This window comes from Hoplias malabaricus, unplaced genomic scaffold (assembly GCF_029633855.1).
Source record: "Hoplias malabaricus isolate fHopMal1 unplaced genomic scaffold, fHopMal1.hap1 scaffold_333, whole genome shotgun sequence".
Lineage (NCBI taxonomy): Eukaryota > Metazoa > Chordata > Actinopteri > Characiformes > Erythrinidae > Hoplias > Hoplias malabaricus.
This window is the reverse complement of record NW_027100818.1, coordinates 5,322-29,459: the sequence shown is the minus strand read 5'-3', so window position 1 is coordinate 29,459 and position 24,138 is coordinate 5,322. Positions and strand designations below refer to the sequence as shown.

General features: G+C 42.4%; 1 protein-coding gene across 4 annotated transcripts; it reads left to right on the top strand.

Annotated features, from left to right (window-relative positions):
- The first annotated feature begins 4,012 nt into the window (after nt 1-4,012).
- LOC136681713 (asparagine synthetase [glutamine-hydrolyzing]-like) lies at nt 4,013-21,127 on the top strand. 4 transcript variants are annotated; one of them, XM_066658696.1, is made up of 13 exons: nt 4,013-4,068; nt 7,961-8,213; nt 8,581-8,818; nt 9,080-9,265; nt 9,647-9,748; nt 14,344-14,471; nt 14,580-14,706; nt 15,269-15,375; nt 15,772-15,872; nt 16,170-16,251; nt 17,635-17,790; nt 18,848-19,105; nt 19,332-21,126. In XM_066658696.1, exons 2-12 carry the CDS (start codon nt 7,965-7,967, stop codon nt 19,055-19,057), a joined length of 1,686 nt encoding a protein of 561 aa, XP_066514793.1. In that variant the 5' UTR covers nt 4,013-4,068; nt 7,961-7,964; the 3' UTR covers nt 19,058-19,105; nt 19,332-21,126. The 4 variants fall into 4 exon arrangements, with proteins under 4 accessions (XP_066514793.1, XP_066514792.1, XP_066514791.1 ...); XM_066658695.1 differs by having other exon boundaries at nt 18,848-19,102; nt 19,332-21,125; XM_066658694.1 differs by having other exon boundaries at nt 18,848-21,127.
- The last annotated feature ends 3,011 nt before the right edge of the window (nt 21,128-24,138 follow it).

The window sequence follows — 24,138 nt, the reverse complement described above, 5'->3', positions numbered from 1 at the left end:
GTCCACCTTGTAGATGTAGAGTCAGAGACAGTGTGTGTTGGTCGTCTTCTAGTCCTTCATCAGCTGATCCACTCATAGCAGCACAACATCAGGTGCCATTAAAGTGAGTGTGTGTCTAAGAGGAGGGAGTGTTACAAACCCCTTACAAGTTCAAATATTCTTCTATATCTACTTTTTTTTGCTAGATTATCTATCCCTTTAAACCCTTATTGTTAAGGAGCCCATACCCTACTTTTCTATTTCTGAGCTCTGTGGTGTTCATAATCATTGGAGAACAAAGGAGCTAAAACATAGTAACTGTAGAACTACAAAATGCGGACACATGGCAAACATCCCATTTAAAAGCACATTCATGGTTTGATTTACATTCCTGCTTTTAATTATATGTAATATATTCAGTAAGAGATGCATCGCAAAGAGTAGAATAAAGTTAATACAATTCAAAAAAAGAATGATTATTTATCTTTTAGTTATTTTTTTCCATTTCCATCAATTAGCATAGTAACTTTGTTTGTTCCATCGTTTAAATAAGGGTGGCACGGTGGTGCAGAAGGTAGTGTCACAGTCACACAGCTCCAGGGACCTGGAGGTTGTGAGTTCAAGTCCTGCTCCAGGTGACTGTCTGTGAGGAGTGTGGTGTGTTCTCCCTGTGTCTGCGTGGGTTTCCTCCGGGTGACTGTCTGTGAGGAGTGTGGTGTGTTCTCCCTGTGTCTGCGTGGGTTTCCTCCGGATGACTGTCTGTGAGGAGTGTGGTGTGTTCTCTCTGTGTCTGTGTGGGTTTCCTCCGGGTGACTGTCTGTGAGGAGTGTGGTGTGTTCTCTCTGTGTCGGTGTGGGTTTCCTCCGGGTGACTGTCTGTGAGGAGTGTGGTGTGTTCTCCCTGTGTCCGCGTGCGTTTCCTCCGGGTGACTGTCTGTGAGGAGTGTGGTGTGTTCTCCCTGTGTCCGCGTGGGTTTCCTCCGGTTGACTGTCTGTGAGGAGTGTGGTGTGTTCTCCCTGTGTCTGCGTGGGTTTCCTACGGGTGACTGTCTGTGAGGAGTGTGGTGTGTTCTCCCTGTGTCTGCGTGGGTTTCCTCCGGGTGTCTGTCTGTGAGGAGTGTGGTGTGTTCTCCCTGTGTCTGCGTGGGTTTCCTCCGGGTGACAGTCCAAAAACACACACGGTGGTAGGTGGATTGGCGACTCAAAAGTGTCCGTAGGTGTGATTGAGTGAATGTTTGTGTCACCCTGTGAAGGAATGGTGCCCCCTCCAGGGTGTATTCCCGCCTTGCGCCCAATGATTCCTGGTAGGCTCTGGACCCACCGCGACCCTGTTAGGTAAGGGTTACCCCAATAAGGGGTACAGATAATGAATTAATGAATGAATGAATGTGCAACTCTGAGTTGTTTGGGATGTACACTATGTACATTGTTTTTGTGTGAAAAATTAAATATATTTGTTATCGTGTATTTGTGTGTTCTGAGTATGAAAACAATATTCTAAAATATTTTACAACACCCTTATGTACGTACTCTCTGTAGTGAGTGTGTGTGTTTTCTAATTTTTGTGTAGTGTTCTGAGAGTATGAGGCATGCTTTCAAAAGTGTGTAAGCAATCGAGAAAAACTGTAATAAGGAAGTGATAAGGTTTTTTTGAACATTGTTTTTACCAGTCCAATCAGAAAATTTTTAATTTTTATTTCATTCATTTTTTTACACTTTATAATTACATATATTTTACCTTGATATCAGTAAAACCATTATGTTTAACAGCCTGCTGTTGTAGCTTTCTTATTGGGACTGTTTGGGGAAGTCTGACAGCTATAAAGTTAAAGTCTGTCCTTCATCTCCTATTTTCATTGGCCCATTTGTCAACATAATTAGTTTACTGTAAATTCAGGATCATCCCAAAACAGAGAAGTTCCCATGAAGGGCAATTCACTTGCTGTTTTTGTTTGACTTGGTTCTGTTTTGCAACAAATTCAGCCCCTCCCTCTGTTGAGCTGTGCCCATGTTTTCAGAATGTAAAAAGACAAGAACAATGGAAATGGAGAATTCCCTCAGACTGATGCCACATTACAAGCTAAATCAGTGCCCCTTTTTGACAGGTTCCACCTGTTGGCCTGTTCTCACTCGTCACAAGGTGCTACTCGTCAGAATGCTACCTGAGGTTAAAGACATCTTTTTAAACTGCGACTAATGCGCATTTGAGTTCAGCTTGGAGCTTGGAGGAGAAACACAAATATGTTTCCATCAGCTAAAGCCATCATGCTGTTGGATTAGCATTGTGCTGATGGGTTGGGATGAAGGAAAGCACCATCCTAATCACGCTTAGAGAGCGAAGCAGTGGCATAGTCAGAGGCTGATCTTTGGGCTTGGGCAATAGTGAGTGGACACAACTATTCTTCATTAAATAAAAAAAAGGGTGATGAGCTCTTGCACCTCGTTGTATTCTTAGCTGAACCTATGTGTGCTTTTAGGTCCTTTACACCTGTGTTTGCTACACACAAAACATGGGAATTTCTTTTTTAATTCATCACAGAACTTACATTTATGATTCGGCATAGCTGCTCGAGATGAGGGTAGGTACATGAACTTTGTCTGACGTAAACAAGGACTACTGACGTGCAGACTGACCAATTAAATGTTTACAGAGAAGGTTATCGACCAATAACGGTAGCTCTACAGTCAGACCGTCCAATCAGAAGATTTTAGGCTACTTCACCACGCCCCCTTCTCACTCAAGCGAACCAATCGGAGTAGGGGAGGGCGGGACTAGTTTGTGAACGAAACTTCTCGAAGTTCTATGTAAGCTCTAGAAAAACAAAATGCCGGACGTTTGTGAAATTCCGGCCGGACATTTTTTTAAGTCTAAAAAAGAGGACATGTCCGGGTAAAAGAGGACGTCTGGTCACCCTAGTTGTACGGGAGTCAGTATGAAATATACCCTATAGGTGTATAAGGAAGGTGAAGGGTTGTTTATAAATCAGTTAAGATTGGTTTTCTAAAACATCATGGTGTTTTCAGTTAGAGCGCAGAATTAGCATTGGACGGAAGTGACATTGTGGTCGATAACCTTCTCTGTAAACATTTAATTGGTCAGTCTGCACGTCAGTAGTCACAGCTCATGTACCCACCCTCATCTCGAGCAGCTATGCCGAAAGATAAATGTAAGTTCTCGGATGAATTAAAAAATAATTTTCCATGTTTTCCCATGTGTAGCAAATAAAGGTGAAAAGGACCTAAAAGCACACATAGGTTCAGCTAAGAATACAACGGCAGCGAGGGGCGTGAGCTCATCCTCCATCTTATACATTGGATGTGACGTTTTGTCTTTTGGGTCCAATCACACCTTTGGTCCCATCTCATACATTGGATGACAACATTCTAAACTAAAGAAAAAATGCAGTTCTAAATTTTAGGTTTCTAATTAACACATCGCTTTCCTGACATTTTGAAGGCATTACATTTTGACAAATACAATTTTGCGCTGTCATATTATTAGTAACAAATAGGCATTTTGTTCTGGAATGATATCTTCTGTGTTTAATACTGGGATAAATTTAGAGTCAAAACTCATATAAAGCTCAGGACCAGGTTGAAATATTTACACATGAATAATGTCAATTATATTTTAAAGGAAAACATAAGTATTTGGAACAATGAGATCACACCTCACATCTCCCAACCACACTGGTGTGAAAATATCTATTATTTCTTAAGTGAATTATTTAATAAACAATTCAGAACTTTGAAAATTCTCTTTAAAAGATGAAATGAACGAGAATGCAGTCTTTCTTTAATGTAATATACTAAAGACTATTCATAGGTGAGATGTAATTTTATTCACTGGGAATGAATACAGTCTGTAATTGCAGGACTTCAGGGTGATTCTGTATACTCAGTGGAGCTGAGAGAATGTACAGTGTGTGCAGAAACAAGGAAGTAGTCACAGTGCTATGGCGACACAATGATTGGTGCATTTAGAAATTAGGGATTTTAATTTTGACTGGGTGTGTGTTAGTGTAGCTCCTGAGCTCCTCTCAGCTGCAGTTCAGCTCTAACTCAGCTTTGACTTGGCTTCCCTCTGAAGGTAAAACTAGATTTCATATATTTAGAGGTGTGTTAGAAACATGACTCACTCTCTCTGTAATCGTCTCTTTGTTCTTTGGTGCAGGGTATTCTGCTGATGCTGACACACATGATGCAGTATATAATTTTATATAAGACTAGAGCTTAAAACACAACTCTCTCTGAACACAACACACACAAATATTTTTGCCTTAAATAACACCACAGATCTATCTTTTATTGTTTCACTGCAGATTTAAGAAAGGTTAGTTCTTAAACTACATTTCTGACTTTATTCTTCATCAGTCCAGACTATGTACCTTGTTAAAACCTGTTTTAAATCCCACTACAAGTACATTTTAAATACTGGAGTGAAATGATACAAAGAGAGCTAATTATTTGAAAAAGGCCACAGGATATAGGATGAGAAAAATATAAGTATACAACCTTAAAATGTTCATTTTTATACTTTAAGCATTAAAAAAATGTCAAAACCCCTCTTATTACGAATATTACTTTTTGTTTTGAGTTTATTTTCTATAAAGTAACTAAGTCAAGTGAAGAAAAGAGAAAAGTGAAAAGAGAAAGTGGTGGAGAGAAAAAACAAGGAAAAGGAATGAAGGGACAGAAAAACAAGTGAAAGTGAAGAGAACGAACGGAATACATGTAAAAAACATATATGCATAATAGTCTAGAGAAATGGTAAACTGTTTTGATGGCACATTTTTCTTCATGCTGTAACTAATAGTTTTATTTCAGTCATGACTTTCAGTGCTATTGAGAATAAGAGTCATAACAAGTTTGGCTTGTTTGGATACTGGAAAAAAACATTTCAGTGGAAAAAAGGGCACTGGACAGAAATAAGGGTGATATTTCACTGCTCTTGAAAAAAAAAAAAAAACAACTGGTGTTTACATTTGATACTTCAGGACATGGTGTAACTGTTATATATTTATATTACTGTATGGAAAACCAAAACCATTCATTTATTGTCTGTAACCGCTTATCCAATTCAGGGTCACGCAAGGTGAAAACACACCCTGGAGGGGGCGGTAGTCCTTCACAGGGCAACACACACACACTCACACATTCACACCTATGGACACTTTTGAGTCGCCAATCCACCTACCAACATGTGTTTTTGGAGCATGGGAGGAAACTGGGGCACCCGGAGGAAACCCACACAGACACAGGGAGAACACACCACACTCCTCACAGACAGTCACCCGGAGGAAACCCACACAGACACAGGGAGAACACACCACACTCCTCACAGACAGTCACCCGGAGGAAACCCACGCAGACACAGGGAGAACACACCACACTCCTCACAGACAGTCACCCGGAGGAAACCCACGCAGATACAGGGAGAACACACCACACTCCTCACAGACAGTCACCCGGAGGAAACCCACGCAGACACAGGGAGAACACACCACACTCCTCACAGACAGTCACCCGGAGGAAACCCACGCAGACACAGGGAGAACACACCACACTCCTAATCAAAAAACATGTTATAAAATTCAGACATTTCATCACTATTTGCGTGCTTGAAACTGGTCTAATGGGTTCACAAAGCCCCAGAGTCTAAATGAGTATATAAAAAACATCTGTCTCAGTTCTGTATGCTAAGCTAATCCATTGTCAAAAAATATACTCTCTCTCTCTCTCTCTCTCTCACACACACACACACACACACAAACACATCTGGAGTATTTTTTTTTTTTTTGATAATGGAGCGAACTCCAAACAGTGAAAAGCATGAACTGAAATGAGGAGGGTATTGCTCTATTCCTACTCCATAGCTGGGTAATATTGACATACTTTTGCTGTTTCGCATCTCAAGGGGGAAATGTCTAACTGGCTACCTGCGTTACCGAAAGTCCTACAAAAACTAAACAGCTCGAGTTACAAACAAGTCTTTGTGGTATTTCAAACAGTGAATAAAAACGTAGACAAGTTACACTTCATCCCTGTACAAAAAACAGCCTCCTCGAGCAAACTGTTCCACTTAAAAGACAAGGAGATTTCGATTGTAAACAACCCAAGAGAGAACAGCGTTTCCCCACAGTCGTAGACATTCTCTTTAATATGGACTTAAACCCCATTTGCAGCCCTAATTCTAGCTTCCACTCTTCTGCGAAGGCTTTTTACTGGATTTTGGAGTGTGTCTGTGGGAATTCTTGCCCATTCTTCCAGAAGAGCATTTTGTGTGCCTTATATATTTCTAAATCTATGTGAGATCTTAAAGAGTGAATTTTCAAGCATTCTAGAGGGGTCAAATACACACTGAAAACATAGGTGACGCTATAGAGCTAATAAGACAGAATACTTTCTATTCTAATTCTTGCACTTGTCTCACTCTCTGTACTGATTTTTGGGGTTTTGGAATATTCTGGTTTTGACCTCGCTTCATGTATTGTGTTTAATAAACCTCCAACTGACTCTCATCGTCGGTGAGTGATTTGTGACATCTACAGATCTGTAAAGCTGTGTATATGAATGTTAGTTATTGATGACTCAAATACAGCCAAATACTAAACGGTACAGATCATTTTGTTCAGTTCTAAGAACTGAAAGTCTAAAATTCACAAAATAATTGATTAAATAAAAGCCTGCCTTTGGTTTTATTGGTTTTACGCGGATAAACTTTGTAGTGGTAAAAACAGTTCAAGTTCGTCCTATAACCCCTTGTTTCCACTTTTAATTGTTTTTACCACACAGGAGAGGACAGATTCAGTGTCAAACTCACAGTTGGGTTCCAATGAATTTAAGGAGATGTTGATGTTTCCCCATTTAAAATAACGGAAAAGCAATAAATGCATTCCAGCCCCCACCCCTCACCCTTTTTGCACTGATATATGTTTACAACACTCTCAAACTAGTAAAAAAAAAAAATACATGTAGCATTTCTAAAAATAAAAGAGAAATACAGTGGTAACAGTAATAAAAAACAAATAAAAGTTTTAAGTGGTTACATATCGCTACCTTGAAGACGTGACGACTGGCTGAAGGAGTAACACAGGCATTGGCTGTATGACGGGAGGTGGGGGGGTGGGTGGAATAACGGAGAGTAGGCGGGTGAATGTGGGGAGACGAAGCGTAGATACGACTTAACTTAGCACGAATTTCGATTCGCTGGGAGACTCGCCTATTGGGGTCAGTGGCCATTTCCAGCGGAGGCTCGAGTTTGTTTCTAGAGTCATGGTTCGTTGGTGGAGGCAAAAAATATTCAAATGCTCGGTTCGTATCTTGGAAAAGTTCGTTAGTATAGTATATCTTTAGTAGAGATTCCACTGTACTTAAGTACAGTAATGAATTACATTTACTTCCTTACTGTCCACCACTGTCTGGAGCTAATACAAGTCAAGCTGCGACATATTGAGGTCTTTTTTTCTAGCAAAATGTGTGAATAGTGGAGGTTTGTGGTAACCAAAACAAAAACCACTGAGTCATCTAGCCACATACAAGAAAAAAGGTAAAAAAAAGTTTCTAAAACCTTGAGAAGCCTAACGAGTGTGCCAATTTTCAGCAGTTTGTAACTATGTGGATAATTTTTTTTGTCAGTTTGAGGTGTGTTAAAATTTTGAGTTTTCAAGCAATGGAAATGTCTAAAACAAATGGGTGAATCAATCAATCAAACAAATCAATGGGCTTTGCGTTTCTAGTGTTCTGGCAATAATAATAATAATCATTGTCCTTCACACTAACTGTGGTCTGCTGATGCTCATTTGCTGCCTTTACCTACCGCCAGGTTACGTATATACAGTGAAATAAATTAATTGGCAAAATGTTTCTGAACATAGTGGACTTTCACATGTGGTACAAATGTACAAATATGTTTTAGCAAAACTTTATATCACTGTATATACTTATTTGAGACTAATAACTCTTTCTTTTGTCTCCCACAGCACAATGTGTGGTATCTGGGCGTTATTTGGGAGTGACGAGTGCCTGTCAGTACAGTGCACCTGTGCAATGAAGATCGCTCACCGTGGTCCGGACGCTTTCCGATTTGAGAATGTTAACGACTTCACCAACTGCTGCTTCGGTTTTCACCGCCTGGCCATCTTGGACCAGCTGTGTGGCATGCAGCCGCTGAGGATCAAGAAGTTCCCCTACCTCTGGCTTTGCTTCAATGGAGAGATCTACAACTACGAAAGGGTATGAGCTAACAATCACAAGGTTCAATCCACAGTCACTGACTTCCAGGAGAGTGGTTTTATCCCGTTTGTAGACACTGACTCCAGAGTTTCTTCTGAAATAGAAGGTTATCAATAGTGAGTTTGTTCTCCCTTCACAGTAGTAACAAGTGTGTGCAAGTGTGTGTGTGTGAGGGTTGGGAGATTTTAGGCTCATGTGGAGCTGCAACAGAGTGTCACATATACTATGTCTGAGGTCTGTATGGAATTTATAAAGGCTGTATGTCATAGTAGTTGAAGTTTCTCCCAACGTTTGTACACAATGTATCTTTGCCTTGGGGACTGATAGCTGTGTTTAGTTCTAATATATATATATTTTTTGCCTAAAGCTGCAAGAGTTCTTTGAGTTTGACTATCAGACCAGAACGGATGGCGAGATCATGCTTCACCTGTACGACCGCTTCGGCATTGAGACAATGGCCCCTCTGCTGGATGGTGTGTTTGCCTTTATCCTGCTGGACACAGCCAACAGGAAGGTTTTCCTGGGTAGGGACACATACGGAGTGAAACCCATGTTTAAGATGCTGACAGACAATGGTCTCCTCGCCGTCTGCTCAGAGGCCAAAGGTAAGACTCCAGCATCTGGGATCTTTTTACAGGGGCTTGATTTTCACCAGAGAAGCTCCAATTAGGGCTCACAACATGGTCAAATGTTTATAAAATTTCTGTTCCAACTCATCACTCATTAGGCCAACGTGATCATGGACAGCTGTAGTTGTTCATAGTTCTGTAAGAAGTGAACTGAAGAACCCCTAAGATAAATGAGACCATATATTTTAACATTTGATATTGTCTGAAAACCTGTCTGCACCACCTCTGTGTCCTCAGGTCTAACACAGATCACACACTCTATGTCTGAACCAGTGAAGATCACACCCTTCCCACCCGGTCACTTCGAGGTGTTTGACCTGAAGTTGAGTGGAAAAGTGGAGTCTGTCAAGCTGGACCGTTTCCACAGCTGCACAGATGAACCCAAACATGCCATTTATGACAGCGCTGGGAAACTCAGCCAAGGTAGAAATTCAGAGATCACAGGAGATCACACCATCACAGATAACATGAGCAATGAAGATTTCTGGACAGCTAACTAAAGCGTCATTTCCTGTCTGAATGTATCATATTTGTACATTGTATTTGAGTACATACTCTATAAAATAACACACAAAGTGTTATAAAGCATATTGATATTTTTGGATTAGCAAAAAAAAAAGCTTTAAGAAATTCTTCAAAATCGAAAAAAAATTTGTCCACATTTATTTTAATATACCCTGAAGTGGATAAGGGTTACAGATAATGAATAAATGTCTGAGCTGAAACAACCCCCAGTGTAAGTATTTAACTACAGTCCATCTTATTAATATCCCAGAATTGTTGAAATTGTTTCTGTTTGTGTAGGTTTTGATCCACAGACAGTGAAATCCAACATCAGGATCCTGTTTGAAAATGCAGTGAGGAAACAGCAGATGGGCCAAAGGAGAATCGGGTGCCTCCTCTCAGGTACTTGCTAATCAGATCAAGCATAAAAACACATCATAAATTGTACTTGTGTTGCGAGATTTGAGATCATGTAACTTTGCATTGCACACAAATGTATACAGTGCATGTGTCCACATCTTAGACATGTGAAACCTCACTTTTAATTTGATTTATGCACCAGGATGCCTAGTAATCAGCCCAAGTGAGAACAGCTGGTGCTGACACTTTATAAGACCTGCGCGCTGCTCTCTCAGTCTTGAGTTTGTACTAAACCAGACCACGCTGGTAATTTGGTGTTTTTTCTCCAAAAGGAGTCTTTCAGGTTTCTTTTGAACTTGCTACCTTTGGGTTGAATCAACTCACGGCCCTTGCACTCACTGCCCTTGCACCCAAATGACCCCGGTTCAATTCCCACCATGTGCAAAGCACTCTTATCTGCACTTGAATCTTTCCTCTTGGTAAATTTTACGGGACTACTATCACAGAGTCTCCCCTGTAGATAGCCGTCCTGTTACAGCAAGACTCCGCCAGTATAATGGATTCAGCAGATAAGGCTGCTTTACAACAAGCCATATCATCTCAGGGAGCCCATTTGGGTAAATATGAGGAGGCTTTAAATCAGATTTCTCAGCGTCTAAAGGAATTAACTGTAGCAATTCAACGACTGGCTTCTCCACCCATGGAAGATACGCCATCCGTTTCACCCACTCAGCCGCTTCCTCCACCTAGTGGGGATATTATGCTACCAGCCCCAGTAAGATTTAGTGGAGAGCCAGGTGGATGTCAGGGCTTGCTGCTCCAGTGCTCCTTGGCTTTCGAGCAAGCATCCAACAGCTTGACCCACTGAAAGGGCCAAGGTGGCATATATGATCTCATTATTTTCAGATCTTGCATTGACATGGGCTACAGGCCTCTGGGAATCAGAGTCTCCTGACTGTGCCACTTCCACACTTTTTTCCAAAGCCATGTTGCTGAATACAACATTGCCTTCTGTACCCTGGCTGCTGAGAGCAGGTGGGATTTGCAAGCCCGGATTACCTTGCAAGCCTTGGTCACACCCATATTACTCCTCAGGAAGCGGAAACAAGGAGACGTCAGGGTCAATGTATGTATTGTGGTAAGGAGGACCACAAAGTAAATAATTCCCCTACCAGGCCAGTAAAATGCCAGGCCTACCCCCGGTAGGGCTACCACAGGGTAGGCCCTCTTCTTAGTCCCCATGCAAGCGGGTTGTTTCTCACTGTCATGATGTTATAGGGAGAACCACTCAAGGAAGGTCGTGTAACAGCATTTATTGACTCCGGTGCAGCAGGTGACTTCATGGACATTTCTGCTGTTCAGCTGCTGGGGTTGCCCATGGAGCCCCTGACCACTCCTTTGCCAGTTTCTGCTGTTGACAGATCCCCACTCAGATCAGGGGCCATCAACCAACAAACCAAGCCCATCATCATGAAAGTGGGTCAACACACAGAACGACTGTCATTGTTCTTGACCCGGGCACCTGACCTGCCTGTTATCCTGAGGTTCTTTTGGTTACAGAGGCATAACCCTCACATTGATTGGCTATCTACATGCATTCAGCAGTGGGGACCCCATTGCAAAACTTCATGCTTATGTCCTGGAGTCCTGGGGAGCCCTAGGACATTCCCAGGTAACCCCATCGATTTAAGGAAAGTACCAACCGCTTACCATGACCTCCAGGAGGTTTTTAGTAAGCAGAAAAAAGAAGTACTACCACCTCATCGGACCTTCAATTGTGCCATAGAGTTACAACGTGGCACTCTTCCCACCAGGGGGCATCTCTTTTCTTTCTCCAGTCCTGAAAAGGTTGCTATGGAGAATTACATTAAAGACGCCCTGGCACAGGGTATCATCCACCCCTCTACCTCTCCCGCGGGTGCAGGGTTTTTCTTTGTGGGGAAAAAGGATGGTGGTCTACGTCCCTGCATAGATTACAGAGGTCTCAATAAAATTGCTATCAAGGACTGTTATCATTTGCCTCTTATGACCACCACATTTGAGGTGCTCCAACAGGCCTCAGTGACCTCGGGAAAAAATTAGACCTCGGGAGCGCCTACAATCTGGTGCGTATTCGGCAAGTAGATGAGTGGAAGACAGCCTTCATCACCCCCACAGGTCATTACGAGTACCTAGTTATGCCTTTCGGCTTGATGAATGCGCTGGATGTCTTTCAAATACTCATCCATGAGGTCCTGCAGGAGACACTCTGTCTCTATGTGTTCATTTATTTGAATGACATATTTATATTCAGTAAGACCATGAAAGAGCATGTCGTCCATGTCCATCGGGTCCTACAACTACTCTTGGAAAACCATCTCTTTGTCAAACTAGAGAAATCCCAATTCCATGTACCTGTTGTACATTTCTTGGGATTTGTGGTCTGCAAGGGCAGTCTAGCTATGGACCCAACCAAACTAAAAGCAGTGGCTGACTGGCCTCACCCTACCTCCCTCCGCTTGGTCCAGCGATTTCTGGGTTTTGCCAATTTTTACCGCTGGTTTGTCAGGAAAAAGTTTGGCACTGTGGCAGCCCCACTTACTGTGTTGACCCAAAAGCAGTCTGGCCCTTTGCGATGGACTGACGAAGCCCAGAAAGCTTTTGAAGATCTCAAGCACAGGTTAACTACTGCTCCTCTCTTGCATCTCCCAGACCCAGACCTACCCTTTGTGGTAGAGGTAAAAGCCTCTGATATTGGGATAGGTGCTGTTCTGTCCCAACGCTCAGGTGAGGAACACAAACTCCATCCTTGTGCGTATTTCTCCCATTGCTTGACTCCTAGCAAACGGAATTATGACATGGGGGATCAAGAGTTCTTAGTTGTTAAGATGGCTCTTAAGGAATGGAGACACTGGCTGGAGGGGGCAAAACACCCATTCTTGGTCTGGACTGATCATAAAAACCTCTCTTACATTCAGGCAGCGAAATGACTGAATCCTAGACAAGCCCGTTGGGCCTTGTTCTTCAGTCGTTTCGACTTCACACTATCTTATCGTCCAGGTTCCAAGAATATTAAATCTGATGCCCTTTCCAGGCAGTGGAAAGATCTTTCTGTACTGCTTTCTTCTCCGTTCCTCCTGAATGCATTTTGGCAACATTACGGTGGGAGATTAATGATGTAGTCAGAAAAGCCATGCAAATTGAGCCAGATCCAGGTGGGTGTCCTGCAAACAGGCTCTATGTACCTTCTAGTGTCCAGACCCGGGTCATAAACTGAGGACACACCAGCTCTTTGCAGGGTATCCAGGGACCACCCGAACCTTGAAATTCTTACAACGACGGTTCTGGTGGCCTAGTATGGCAAGGGAAGTCTGACAATTTGTGTCATCCTGTGAGACATGTGCACGTAACAAGGAACCCAGAACCAAGTCTTTGGGCCTACTCCATCCTCTACCTATTCCACACCGCCCATGGTCACATCTGTCTTTGGACTTTATTACTGGGTTACCCAAGTCCAAAAGCAACACTGTCATCATGGTGATTGTGGACAGGTTTTCCAAAGCAGCCCGGTTTCTTGCTCTGCCCAAACTCCCTTCACCCAGGAGACTGCACAACTCATTCTGAACCAGGTAGTGCGATACCATGGAATTCCTAAGGACCTTGTTTTGGACAGGGGTCCCCAGTTCTCCAGCCGCTTTTGGAAGGCTTTCTGTGCTTCTCTAGGGGCTTCAGTCAGCCTATCCTCTGGTTATCACCCTCAGTCTAATGGTCAGACTGAGAGGGTGAACCAGGACCTGGAACAGTCTCTTCGGGGCTTGGCATCCACCAACCCTGCTACCTGGGCTGATAACTTGTTCTGGGCAGAATATGATCACAACACGCTCTGGCACTCATCTCTGGGCATGTCCCCCTTTGAGTGTCAGTTTGGATATTTACCTCCCTTATTCCCTGGCCAAGAGACTGAAACTGATGTCCCTTCGGCTGCCATCATGGTGCATCATTGCAAGGTGGCGTTGCGGCGTACACGCATCACCTTACAGGCACAGTCTGCTTCTCGCAAGACGTTAGTAGACCGATGGCATCAGCTGGGGCCATCTTGTTGTCCAGGCCAGCGTGAATGGTTAGCCGCCAAAGATCTCCCATTCAGGGTCACCAATAAAAAATTGGCGCCCAAATACACTGGACCATTTAAGGTCAGCCGGCATGTCAATCCTGTGTCATACAGGCTTCAGTTGCCACCGTCCCTAAAGGTCAACCGGACTTTCCACGTCTCCCATTTGAAGCCCTACCTATGTGCCCCTGGGACCCGGTCGGTTGATCCACCACCTCCTCGCATGATTTTCGTTCCCAAAAAAGAATTTTGTATATTATTTTTACAATATACAATTTATACATAGTACACTGGTACACTCACTGCCCTTGCACCCAAACGACCCCGGTTCGATTCCCACCGTGTGCAAAGCACTCTTATCGGCACTTGAAACTTTCCTCTTGGTAAACTTTACGGGACTACTATCACAGAGTCTCCCCTGTAGATAGCCGTCCGGTTATACTTTAGGGTTTTGTACATACAGTGCTTGGATCCTAAAAAAAATGCCTAAAAGAATAAACCCACACAAATCAATGATCTGCCAGTAGAGCCCTCCCCTCTTCTACAGGTGGGCTGGACTCCAGTCTGGTGGCTGCTACTCTTGTCAAACTGGCCAAAGAGAATCAGCTGGATTACCCAATCCAGACGTTTGCCATTGGGGACAAAGACAGTCCAGATGCTGCAGCTGCTCGGAAGGTCAGTGGGGTTTAATCAGCAGAGTAGTTTTAATCTCTGTCCTCTTCCAGAGCTAGTGAATGCAGTTTTGATTTTCCTGATCTGAATGTTGTTGTTGTTCTTCTGCAGGTAGCAGCTTACATTGGCAGTGATCACCATGAAGTGAATTTCACCGCTGAGGAGGGCATCAAGGCTTTGGAGAAGGTCATTTTCCATCTGGAGAGTTATGACCTCACCACAGTGCGAGCGTCTGTCGGTGAGCTCTGTTACTTTAGGTCACCTTCCATTGAAGTGAGGATGTGTTTCTGTGAAGTATTAAAAGTCATAATATAGATTTTATTTTAAAAACTTGAGCGAAAAGCTTTCACTGAAACCCTTTTGGCTGAAAGAAAGAGATACATGTTTAGTTTACAGTTACTAATATTCACAAATATGCCCTTGTTTATTTTTAATGGCACTTTTCATGAAAGGAAAGATAAACAAAAATGCTAATTATTTATAAAACACCAAGCAAATATAAACAGGAAAATGTTCCATTCCGGGCAGAATAGAGTCAAAGTCTCTGAGCATCGCTGGTAGCCAATGATTTATAAAGTTGAAACTCTTGGAGGTGTCGGTTAAAATGTTAATGTTAAATAAATTAAAAAAGAATGATGTCAATTTGTTTTTAAATGTAACAACTTTTAAACTATTGTTTATGAAAGTTAGTGATAAATAATATCTAATATCTTCTTACCCACTTGGGGACAGTATTGCTCAATGTATACAGTGATGGTTCAGCAGTTTTGGGGTTGTTTGTGTTTTGTGTGGGTTTCTAGGCATGTATCTGATATCGAAGTACATTCGTGAGAAGACAGACAGTGTGGTGATCTTCTCCGGTGAAGGGTCTGATGAACTTACCCAGGGCTACATCTATTTCCATAAGGTAAAGATTACATAGATTACAGATTAAATTAAAAATGTATTAATTCATTCATTTGTTGTCTGTAAGCACTTATCTGGTTCAGGGTCGCGGTGGGTCCGGAGCCTATCCAGAATCACTGGGCGCAAGGCAGGAACACACCCAGGAGGGGGCGCCAGTTCTACATAGGTTGACAAGAGGGGATAAAAGAGATTTAAAAGAGAAGGACATATGAATTATAATTATACATTTGCTACATGAGTAGTCATAAATACATACATCAGTAAAATAATTAAATGAAAAAAAAATTAAATGAAACCTGTTTAAGCAGATAAGATAAACGTAAATAACTGTGATTAAAAACACAAAGTAATACAATAAACGATGACTGATTGTTTTTAATGTCGGTCCCTGACTCAGGCTCCGTCTCTGAAGGATGCTGCAGAGGACAGTGTGCGTTTGCTGAAGGAACTTTATCTGTTTGACGGGCTGAGAGCAGACAGAACTACAGCTGCACATGGGTGAGGAACAAAACTCTGCTTCTCTACATAAAGACGGTCTCGTCCACTGTAAATAAAATGTGACTGATTGATTCCACTATCAGTGGCCTTCTGTCCACCTCCTGAAGTCCTGGAATGTCTGGACAGTGGGGATGGCTGTGTGGTCATGAACTGGTTAATGATAAACTTCATTACATTTTAAGGTGCTGTTAAATAAATTGCTCTGCATGTGTTGAATGAGGAGCAAAAATACCAAGTTTTACCCAGTGTTCCTTACAGTGTTCAATAGCTTCTTATTCTCCAAATCCTTATAATCAGACTGGAGTTGCGAGTGCCTTTCCTGGACAACAGGTTCGCTGCCTACTACCTCTCTCTGCCTGAGGAGATGAGAGCACCCAAGGTGAGAATAGTTTCCACTTCCTTGGGTGTAACAGTAACAGTTTAATGCATTGTAGTTTCATAAGTAACTGAAGATTGCTTCTAGAGTACAGTGTCTGTGAAAGAGATGGGAACAATGTATGAACATGTGTCGTCAAGTAGCAACTAGAAATGATTTGATTTGAACATGCAGATGATGCTCTTAGCTCTTATTTTACTTATTACATATAATAATATTTTATGGCTGTTTTTTTATATTTGCTGTATTATATTTTAAATATATTTACTATATTTTTGTTGGGGCATATGTTATTTTACTGGGATCTGTTTTTACATTGGGGATGGGTCATATATGATTCTCATTCATTCATTCATTCATTCATTATCTGTAACCCCTTATCCAATTCAGGGTCGCGGTGGGTCCAGAGCCTACCTGGAATCACTGGGCGCAAGGCGGAAATACACACCCTGGAGGGGGTGCCAGTCCTTCACAGGGCAACACACACACACACACCTACAGACACTTTTGAGTCGTCAATCCACCTACCAACGTGTTTTTTTGGACTGTGGGAGGAAACCGGAGCACCCGGAGGAAACCCACGCAGACACAGGGAGAACACACCATCTCCTCACAGTCATCTATGATTCTTTGTTATATAATCAGCAAAAAAAACGCATTATGGTTATTGACAGTATTTTCTTACTTATAAAGTGATTAAAAACTGAAAGTCAAATTAACATCTGTAATCATTTATTCTAAAGTGCAAGAAACAAGAATACTGAATCTGACTTTATCCACTCTTCAGAGCACATTAATTAATTCATTCATTGTCTGTAACGCTTATCCAGTTCAGTGTCGCAGTGGGTCCGGAGTCTACCTGGAATCACTGGGTGCAAGGCAGGAACACACCCTGGAGGGGGCGCCAGTCCTTCACAGGGCAACACACACTCACACATTCACTCACACCTATGGACACTTTTGAGACGCCAATCCACCTACCAACGTGTGTTTTTGGACTGTGGGAGGAAACCGGAGCACCCAGAGGAAACCCACGCAGACACAGGGAGAACACACCACACTCCTCACAGACAGTCACCCGGAGGAAACCCACGCAGACACAGGGAGAACACACCACACTCCTCACAGACAGTCACCCGGAGGAAACCCACACAGACACAGGGAGAACACACCACACTCCTCACAGACAATCACCCGGAGGAAACCCACGCAGACACAGGGAGAACACACCACACTCCTCACAGACAGTGACTCTCTTTGTGCTCTTTGTGTGAAATGTTTTGAGAAATGAACGTAATGTTTTGCAAATATAAATGATGATCTGAGAAATGCTCCAAAGCCATTGAGAAAAACTGTAAGTTGTTCCCATGTGTTTAATGAGAACAGGACGGAGTGGAGAAGTATCTTTTGAGGGACGCGTTCAGAGGACGGAATTTGATTCCAGACGAGATCCTGTGGAGACGCAAAGAGGCCTTCAGTGATGGGTTAACCTCCATGAAGAAGTCTTGGTACACCATCCTACAGGAGCACATAGAGTCTGAGGTACACACACAGAGTAGATATAAGGCCCTGTGCTGTGTTATAATTTTAGATACCCTAATCCCCATGGAACTGACATGTTATCCCACATGCATATGTACTCAAACATTAGCTTAAAATACTCCTCAAGATTGTTTTATTCAGTGCTTCGCAGGTAAGACACTTGTGTCCTTGAAATGTGTGCTTTTATCCAAAAATGCCATATGGCACATTTAAACTCAAGAAAGGGATTATGAAGGGCATGTGGATGAAGGACTGATAAGTCAAACTGAAAAGACATGCAGGCATAGTCAACGTGTGTGTGTGTGTGTGTTACTGGAGGAGTATGATTTGTCCACACCTTGTCCAGGGTGTGTTCGCTCTTGCTGTCAATGATTCTGGGCAGGTCCTGCACACACTGCACGCCCTGATCAGGATGAAGAAGTTACAGAAGATGACAGACTAAATAACTGATAAGACCTTAAAGCATTCGTTTTGTCCAGAAGCTCAGATCAAAGGTTTTGATTGATGTATCCCCCTCTGTAGCTTAAAGGGGACGTCTAAAATTGTGAGGAAATGCTGTTCTCGTTGGTTTGTTTACGTATAGAAGCTTTTAATGTGGAACGGTGCTTTTTTATGCGTCTGAAGTGTAATGTGTCTGTACGTTTTCATTCACAGTTTGAATGACCACAGAAACTCATTTGTAACTCGAGTTGTTTAGTTTTGTAGCACGTTCAGTAATGCAGTTAGCTGTATCTAGAATTGGAAACATTTCCACTTTAAGTGATCCACCTCTGGAGGTTGAAATCTTCCAGATGCTGTTTCAGCCTTTCAGAAGAGAGAGAAAAACCTATCATACTGGACAGAGACAGTTTAATTTTTGTAACTCCTTTACAGACACTTTGATGAGCAGCAAATGATGAGGAAACATCCTAAGAAATTTATAATTGTCGTTTAAAAGTCCCCATGTTTGAAATGCACACAAGCTGGATTAATTCTCTAGTAATGGGATTTCATTACGTGTCTCATTGGAAGAAAAACATTTTTACTGGAAAGTCAGCTTTTCTCTCTGTTTCTGCAGATCAGTGATTCTCAACTGACCAAAGCGGCAAAGCTGTTCCCCTACAACACCCCCACCACCAAAGAAGGGCTCTACATCAGGCAGATATTTGAGAAACATTATCCCGGCCGCTGTGAGTGGACGCCTCATTACTGGATGCCCCGCTGGATCAAAGCTACAGACCCCTCTGCTCGCACCCTCTCCATCTACACACCAGATAAGGACCAGTGACCTGCAGAAAGAGTCAACGGAGCTAGACCACAGATTAGTTTTCAGGTGGTGGTTACTGCTTCATTTTTATGATTATACCCCCCACCCCCTTTTTTTAAATATGATTATTGTAGCTGTTTGGCCATTATTTGTGAATATCAGATACAACTTTACACTTGTCTCATAATTTCATGAAAATGGACCAAAAGAAATAGTCCAGAATTGGTGAGAATACATTACAGCCCTTTTAAAGGTGGCTCAGATAGAAATCTAATACTGTTTTACTGTTTTTCAGCCGCTGCAGAATCTGAAGATAGTAACAGGCACTGGAGGTCTTAGCATTTGGTGCCTACTGAAAAAAAAATCCGCAAACTAATCATTTTGATAACTGTCATCATTCTTTTACGGAACACTGTTTCATCACGCATTCATCTCCTGTCACTGCGTCACTCTCGTCAACATAACAGTATGTCCACAGCCTACCATCAGTCACTGCACAGGGCTCCAGTCAGTCACATTTACATTTTACTTTTAAGGCAAGCGCTGTTCTCTAGAGCAACCAAGAGCAACACAGGGAATATGGTAATAGGTCAGCACTGCAGAAAACTGCACTATGTAACTTTTGGAGGAGGGTATGAAAACTATTCCCCCATCCCCCTTGATTTCAGGACAATGCTGTAAAAGTACATTATAAAAACCAGTAAAAGTGGTTATAGCAGGTGAATGAATGAATGAATGAATGAATTACAGTCACATCCTAAGGCTTATTGCAGGGGTGTCCAAACTTTTTTGAACTTTTTTGGCAGAACTGGATCATATCAAAATTCTTAAGGGCCAGTCTCTCTTTCCAAGTATATTATTCATAAATAATTTATAACTGTATTCAAAATATGAAAAACACAAATTTAGAAAACAGTTTATATTTATTAACTATTCAATTTCATTTTAGAGCATTTACTGCTGTAGGATATCGGCTACAGAAGCACACGGTGGCCACTCACGATAAAAATATATCCCTCAGTATGCCGTTATTATTTGATACGCATCTCGTTATTATGAGATAGTATCTCATTATTATGAGATATTTTGTCGTAACTAAGCACCGGCTCATTTGAGCACTGTGAGCACCAGCTCGTAAAAATGAGATACATATCTCATAATTACAAGATACTTATAATTACGAGATAAAATGTCATATGTAATATTATCTATCGTGATACTATCTCATAATAACGAGATGCTTATCTCAAAATAACGACACACTGAGGAGTTTTCTTTATCGTCTCTGGCAGCACGCTTCTGTACAAAAGAATGTAAAATCCAACATATTACTGCAAATACTTCCCTTGAACTCGCCGGTTCTCACAGGCAACTTTGTTTTTTTTTGTTTTTTTTTTACTGCAGCCATCACCACATACATGTAATAGGAGAGCAAACATACAAAATACCTGAGCAAACGCTTCTGCTTATTTCAGAATTTCAGAACTGCAAATTTCTACTGTGACAATTTTACTCTTGGTGTCTGGCCTAAACCTTGTATCTCCAGGTTTGACCTTTTTTTCTTTTTGCCTTCATTGGAACGTCAACTGCAATCAATTAGGGGTCCAAATTTTGGGATCACTGGACCAATAAAACCGGTTCCTTACTGTTTCAGAGATACAAGGTTTTATTCCAACCCTCATTTTAACAGACTGCATTGACATAGGACCTGATTTAATGGGTTAATTACACATTTTGATTTAATTCCTCTGGGAGTTGCAGGGAAACAGAATAATTCAATTCACTAAACCAAAAAGGCCATTTATGTCTTTAATTCTCTACTCGGAGTAGTTTGGAGGTTGTAATGTGATTTGTGATGGGTTTTTAAGATCATTATATTCATGCTTGAGGATAAATTAAATTTTTTTGTGCTTGTCTCATGTCCTTCTGTCGATCATTTACACCAGAGCTACACAATCCTTGTTCTGGAGTTCTACCACCCTGGAGATCCCTGATATAACACAGCCAGCTCTAAGGTCTCCAGGACAATTGTCTGTAAGCGCTTATCCAGTTCAGGGTCGTGGTGGGTGCAGAGCCTACCCAGAATCACTGGGCGTAAGGTGGGAACACACCCTGGAGGTGGTGCTAGTCCTTAACATGGCGACACACACACACACACACACACACACACATTCACTCACACTTATTGACACCATACTCCTCACAGACAGTCACCCAGAGGAAACCCACGCAGACACAGGGAGAACACACCACACTCCTCACAGACAGTCACCCGGAGGAAACCCACACAGACACAGGGAGAACACACCACACTCCTCACAGACAGTCACCCGGAGGAAACCCACGCGGACACAGGGAGAACACACCACACTCCTCACAGACAGTCACCCAGAGGAAACCCACGCAGACACAGGGAGAACACACCACACTCCTCACAGACAGTCACCCGGAGGAAACCCACACAGACACAGGGAGAACACACCACACTCCTCACAGACAGTCACCCGGAGGAAACCCACGCAGACACAGGGAGAACACACCACACTCCTCACAGACAGTCACCCGGAGGAAACCCACGCGGACACAGGGAGAACACACCACACTCCTCACAGACAGTCACCCGGAGGAAACCCACGCAGACACAGAGAGAACACACCACACTCTTCACAGTCAGTCACCCGGAGGAAACCCATGCAGACACAGGGAGAACACACCACACTCCTCACAGACAGTCACCCGGAGGAAACCCACGCAGACACGAGATGCACCTCTTAGTTATTTTACAGATCTGGTTGATCATTGGTTGATCTAAAGCTTAAAACACTCCCCTTTATCAAGGAAAGTCACGATGCACCTGAGAGCTAATCATCAGTTCAGTAAACTTCACCAAAAATGTCTAACACAAATGTAAAAGAAAATATTCTTCACAGCTCATGAAACCTGGATCATTTCTGAGTGCACTGACATGGGCAATGGACTAGTGCCTGGATGTTTTGGGAGTTGAACTGTTCAAGAGAGAAGCAGTCTAATACTTTCTGATCTACAGAATGTAAGAAAGAGCAGACAGCTGAACAAAATCATCTGCATGATTAAACTAAAGCATGTGCTGTTTGTTCAAATCGAATAAGAAACAATGTTTATGAGTTGCACAAATAACTAGATGATGTGGAGTCTAAGAAATGCAATGCTAATATGAGAAATGCTTCAAAGCAAATGAAAAAACTAAGCTCTCTCTTACTCTCTCTCTCACACACACACACACACACACACACACTGGCATGCTGAACAGATTTCTAGCTCAGTGGTCATTATGGGCTCCAGATTGCTATTATAAGTCAGAGTCCTGATCCCAGGCAGTGTATGGACAGTCTGTTCAGCTGCCTGCAGTACTGCTGTGCTTCATGTCTTAGCTTTTGCAGCCAGTAGATAGCGCTGTTACTCCACGTGAAAATGGATGGTTTGTCATGGGTTTTGCTTGATCTTATTTCACGATGTAGATCATGGAGATAAAACAGCTCGTGATGTGTCTAAAAGGAAAAATGTTAGTTGATTTCTGGTGTAAAAGCCATGTTCCATGACCTCTGCCCTACTGCCCCCTATAGGAAGTGTAGTCTTTGTATATCGGGATGTGTCTAAGACCGTTGTTGGGTGTTTTTCAGTATTTTTAAGTGGAAGTTGAGTTAAATGCACTAGAACAGAGCTAGAAAACACTAACGGCTTTCAGTAATCACCTGTTGTACATCAGTCCATGGCCTCATGGAGTGGTGTGTATGTTTTTTTAGCAGCGTTTGCTTGTTAATCTGAATTCCTGTGAGAGCTGTGAGAGAGTAACATTTATTCTAATACTCCAGATTAAACCCTGGTCTGTTGTGTCTCATCCACTTGTACCAGCACTACATTATTGTCACTGCAGGTCTGAGAAGAGAGGTCTGCTCTGTGGGGACCCAGACCATTGATGAACAGGGTGAAAGGGGACAAACAAAGTACGCAGTGCAATTTCTGCTAGGCTTCAGTCTGTAATTGTAGAACTAGCTCTAAATGAGCTCTGTTCTGACATGTTGGTCTTATACGGTGACTGGCAGGGGCTCAAACAGCTGTAGGACGAATTGGTAAATTTACAGACGATGAATGAATGAATGACATCACTGTTTCTTAATGAGATTTTAGAAAATGGCCGTTTCCGAAGCAGATAACTACCTTTGTCCTAAAGCCGCTCTGATGCTCTTCTCTTGGATGTTTTGATTTGTTTTAGAAGTGAACTTTTCTTCAGTTTCGTCATCCTTGGCTGATTTAAGGTTGCATTGAGTAAGCCACATTTCAGAGTCTCAGAGATTTTAAGGACATTCAGTGATTATTAAAAATAAAAACAAGACTTGTAACTGAAGCGCATTCCACTGCTGTGAGGAACATGTCTGGAATCCGTCTGATGGATGTTTCTGTTTCTCAGAAAAAGACCAACACGTAAAAGAAACTTCCTGGAATGACATATTTCTTTACTGTGGGGTAACAACGTTCATCCAGAGAAAGCCGCTCCTTTCTGAACTCCTTCAAGAGGAACTTTGGCCCTGTCTACACTGATGTTTTTGTCTGTGTTTTGTCCTCATTTCCACATGAAAACTGTGTATGTCTCTGACTGAAATTCATATAGCTCCTCACTCCCTGTACAGTGAATTACATACGTCTTAAAACTACAGTGTATAGCTGCAGATAACAGATGCCCACATACTGTATGAAAAAAATATAAACAATGTTTTATTAAACATACATAATGCACTTTTAACATCTAGAGTCAGTAATTTCATGACTTGTGTAGTGAAGTGGTTAGCACGTTCGCCTCCCAGCGCTGGGATCTTGGGTTCAAGTCCCATCTGGGTGGAGTTTCCATGTTCTCCCCGTGTCTGCGTGGGTTTCCTCCGGGGCTCCGGTTTCCTCCCACAGTCCAAAAACATGGAGGGTAGGTGAATTGGCTTCTCTAATAACTGTCCTGGTGTGTGAATGAATGTCTGTATGTGTGAGCCCAGATATGGATTGGCGCTCTGTCCTGGGTTAAACCCTAGTGCCCGATGCAGTCCTCCAGGTGGACGGTCGTTTCTGGTTGAGAG

Excerpts from the sequence above, each read along its gene's own strand:
- LOC136681713 (XM_066658694.1), top strand. The coding sequence starts at position 7,965 with ATGTGTGGTATCTGGGCGTTATTTGGGAGTGACGAGTGCCTGTCAGTA. Across the intron at positions 8,819-9,079 it reads CGTCTGCTCAGAGGCCAAAG|GTCTAACACAGATCACACAC; the intron begins GTAAGACTCCAG and ends CTGTGTCCTCAG. Across the intron at positions 15,376-15,771 it reads GCTACATCTATTTCCATAAG|GCTCCGTCTCTGAAGGATGC; the intron begins GTAAAGATTACA and ends TCCCTGACTCAG.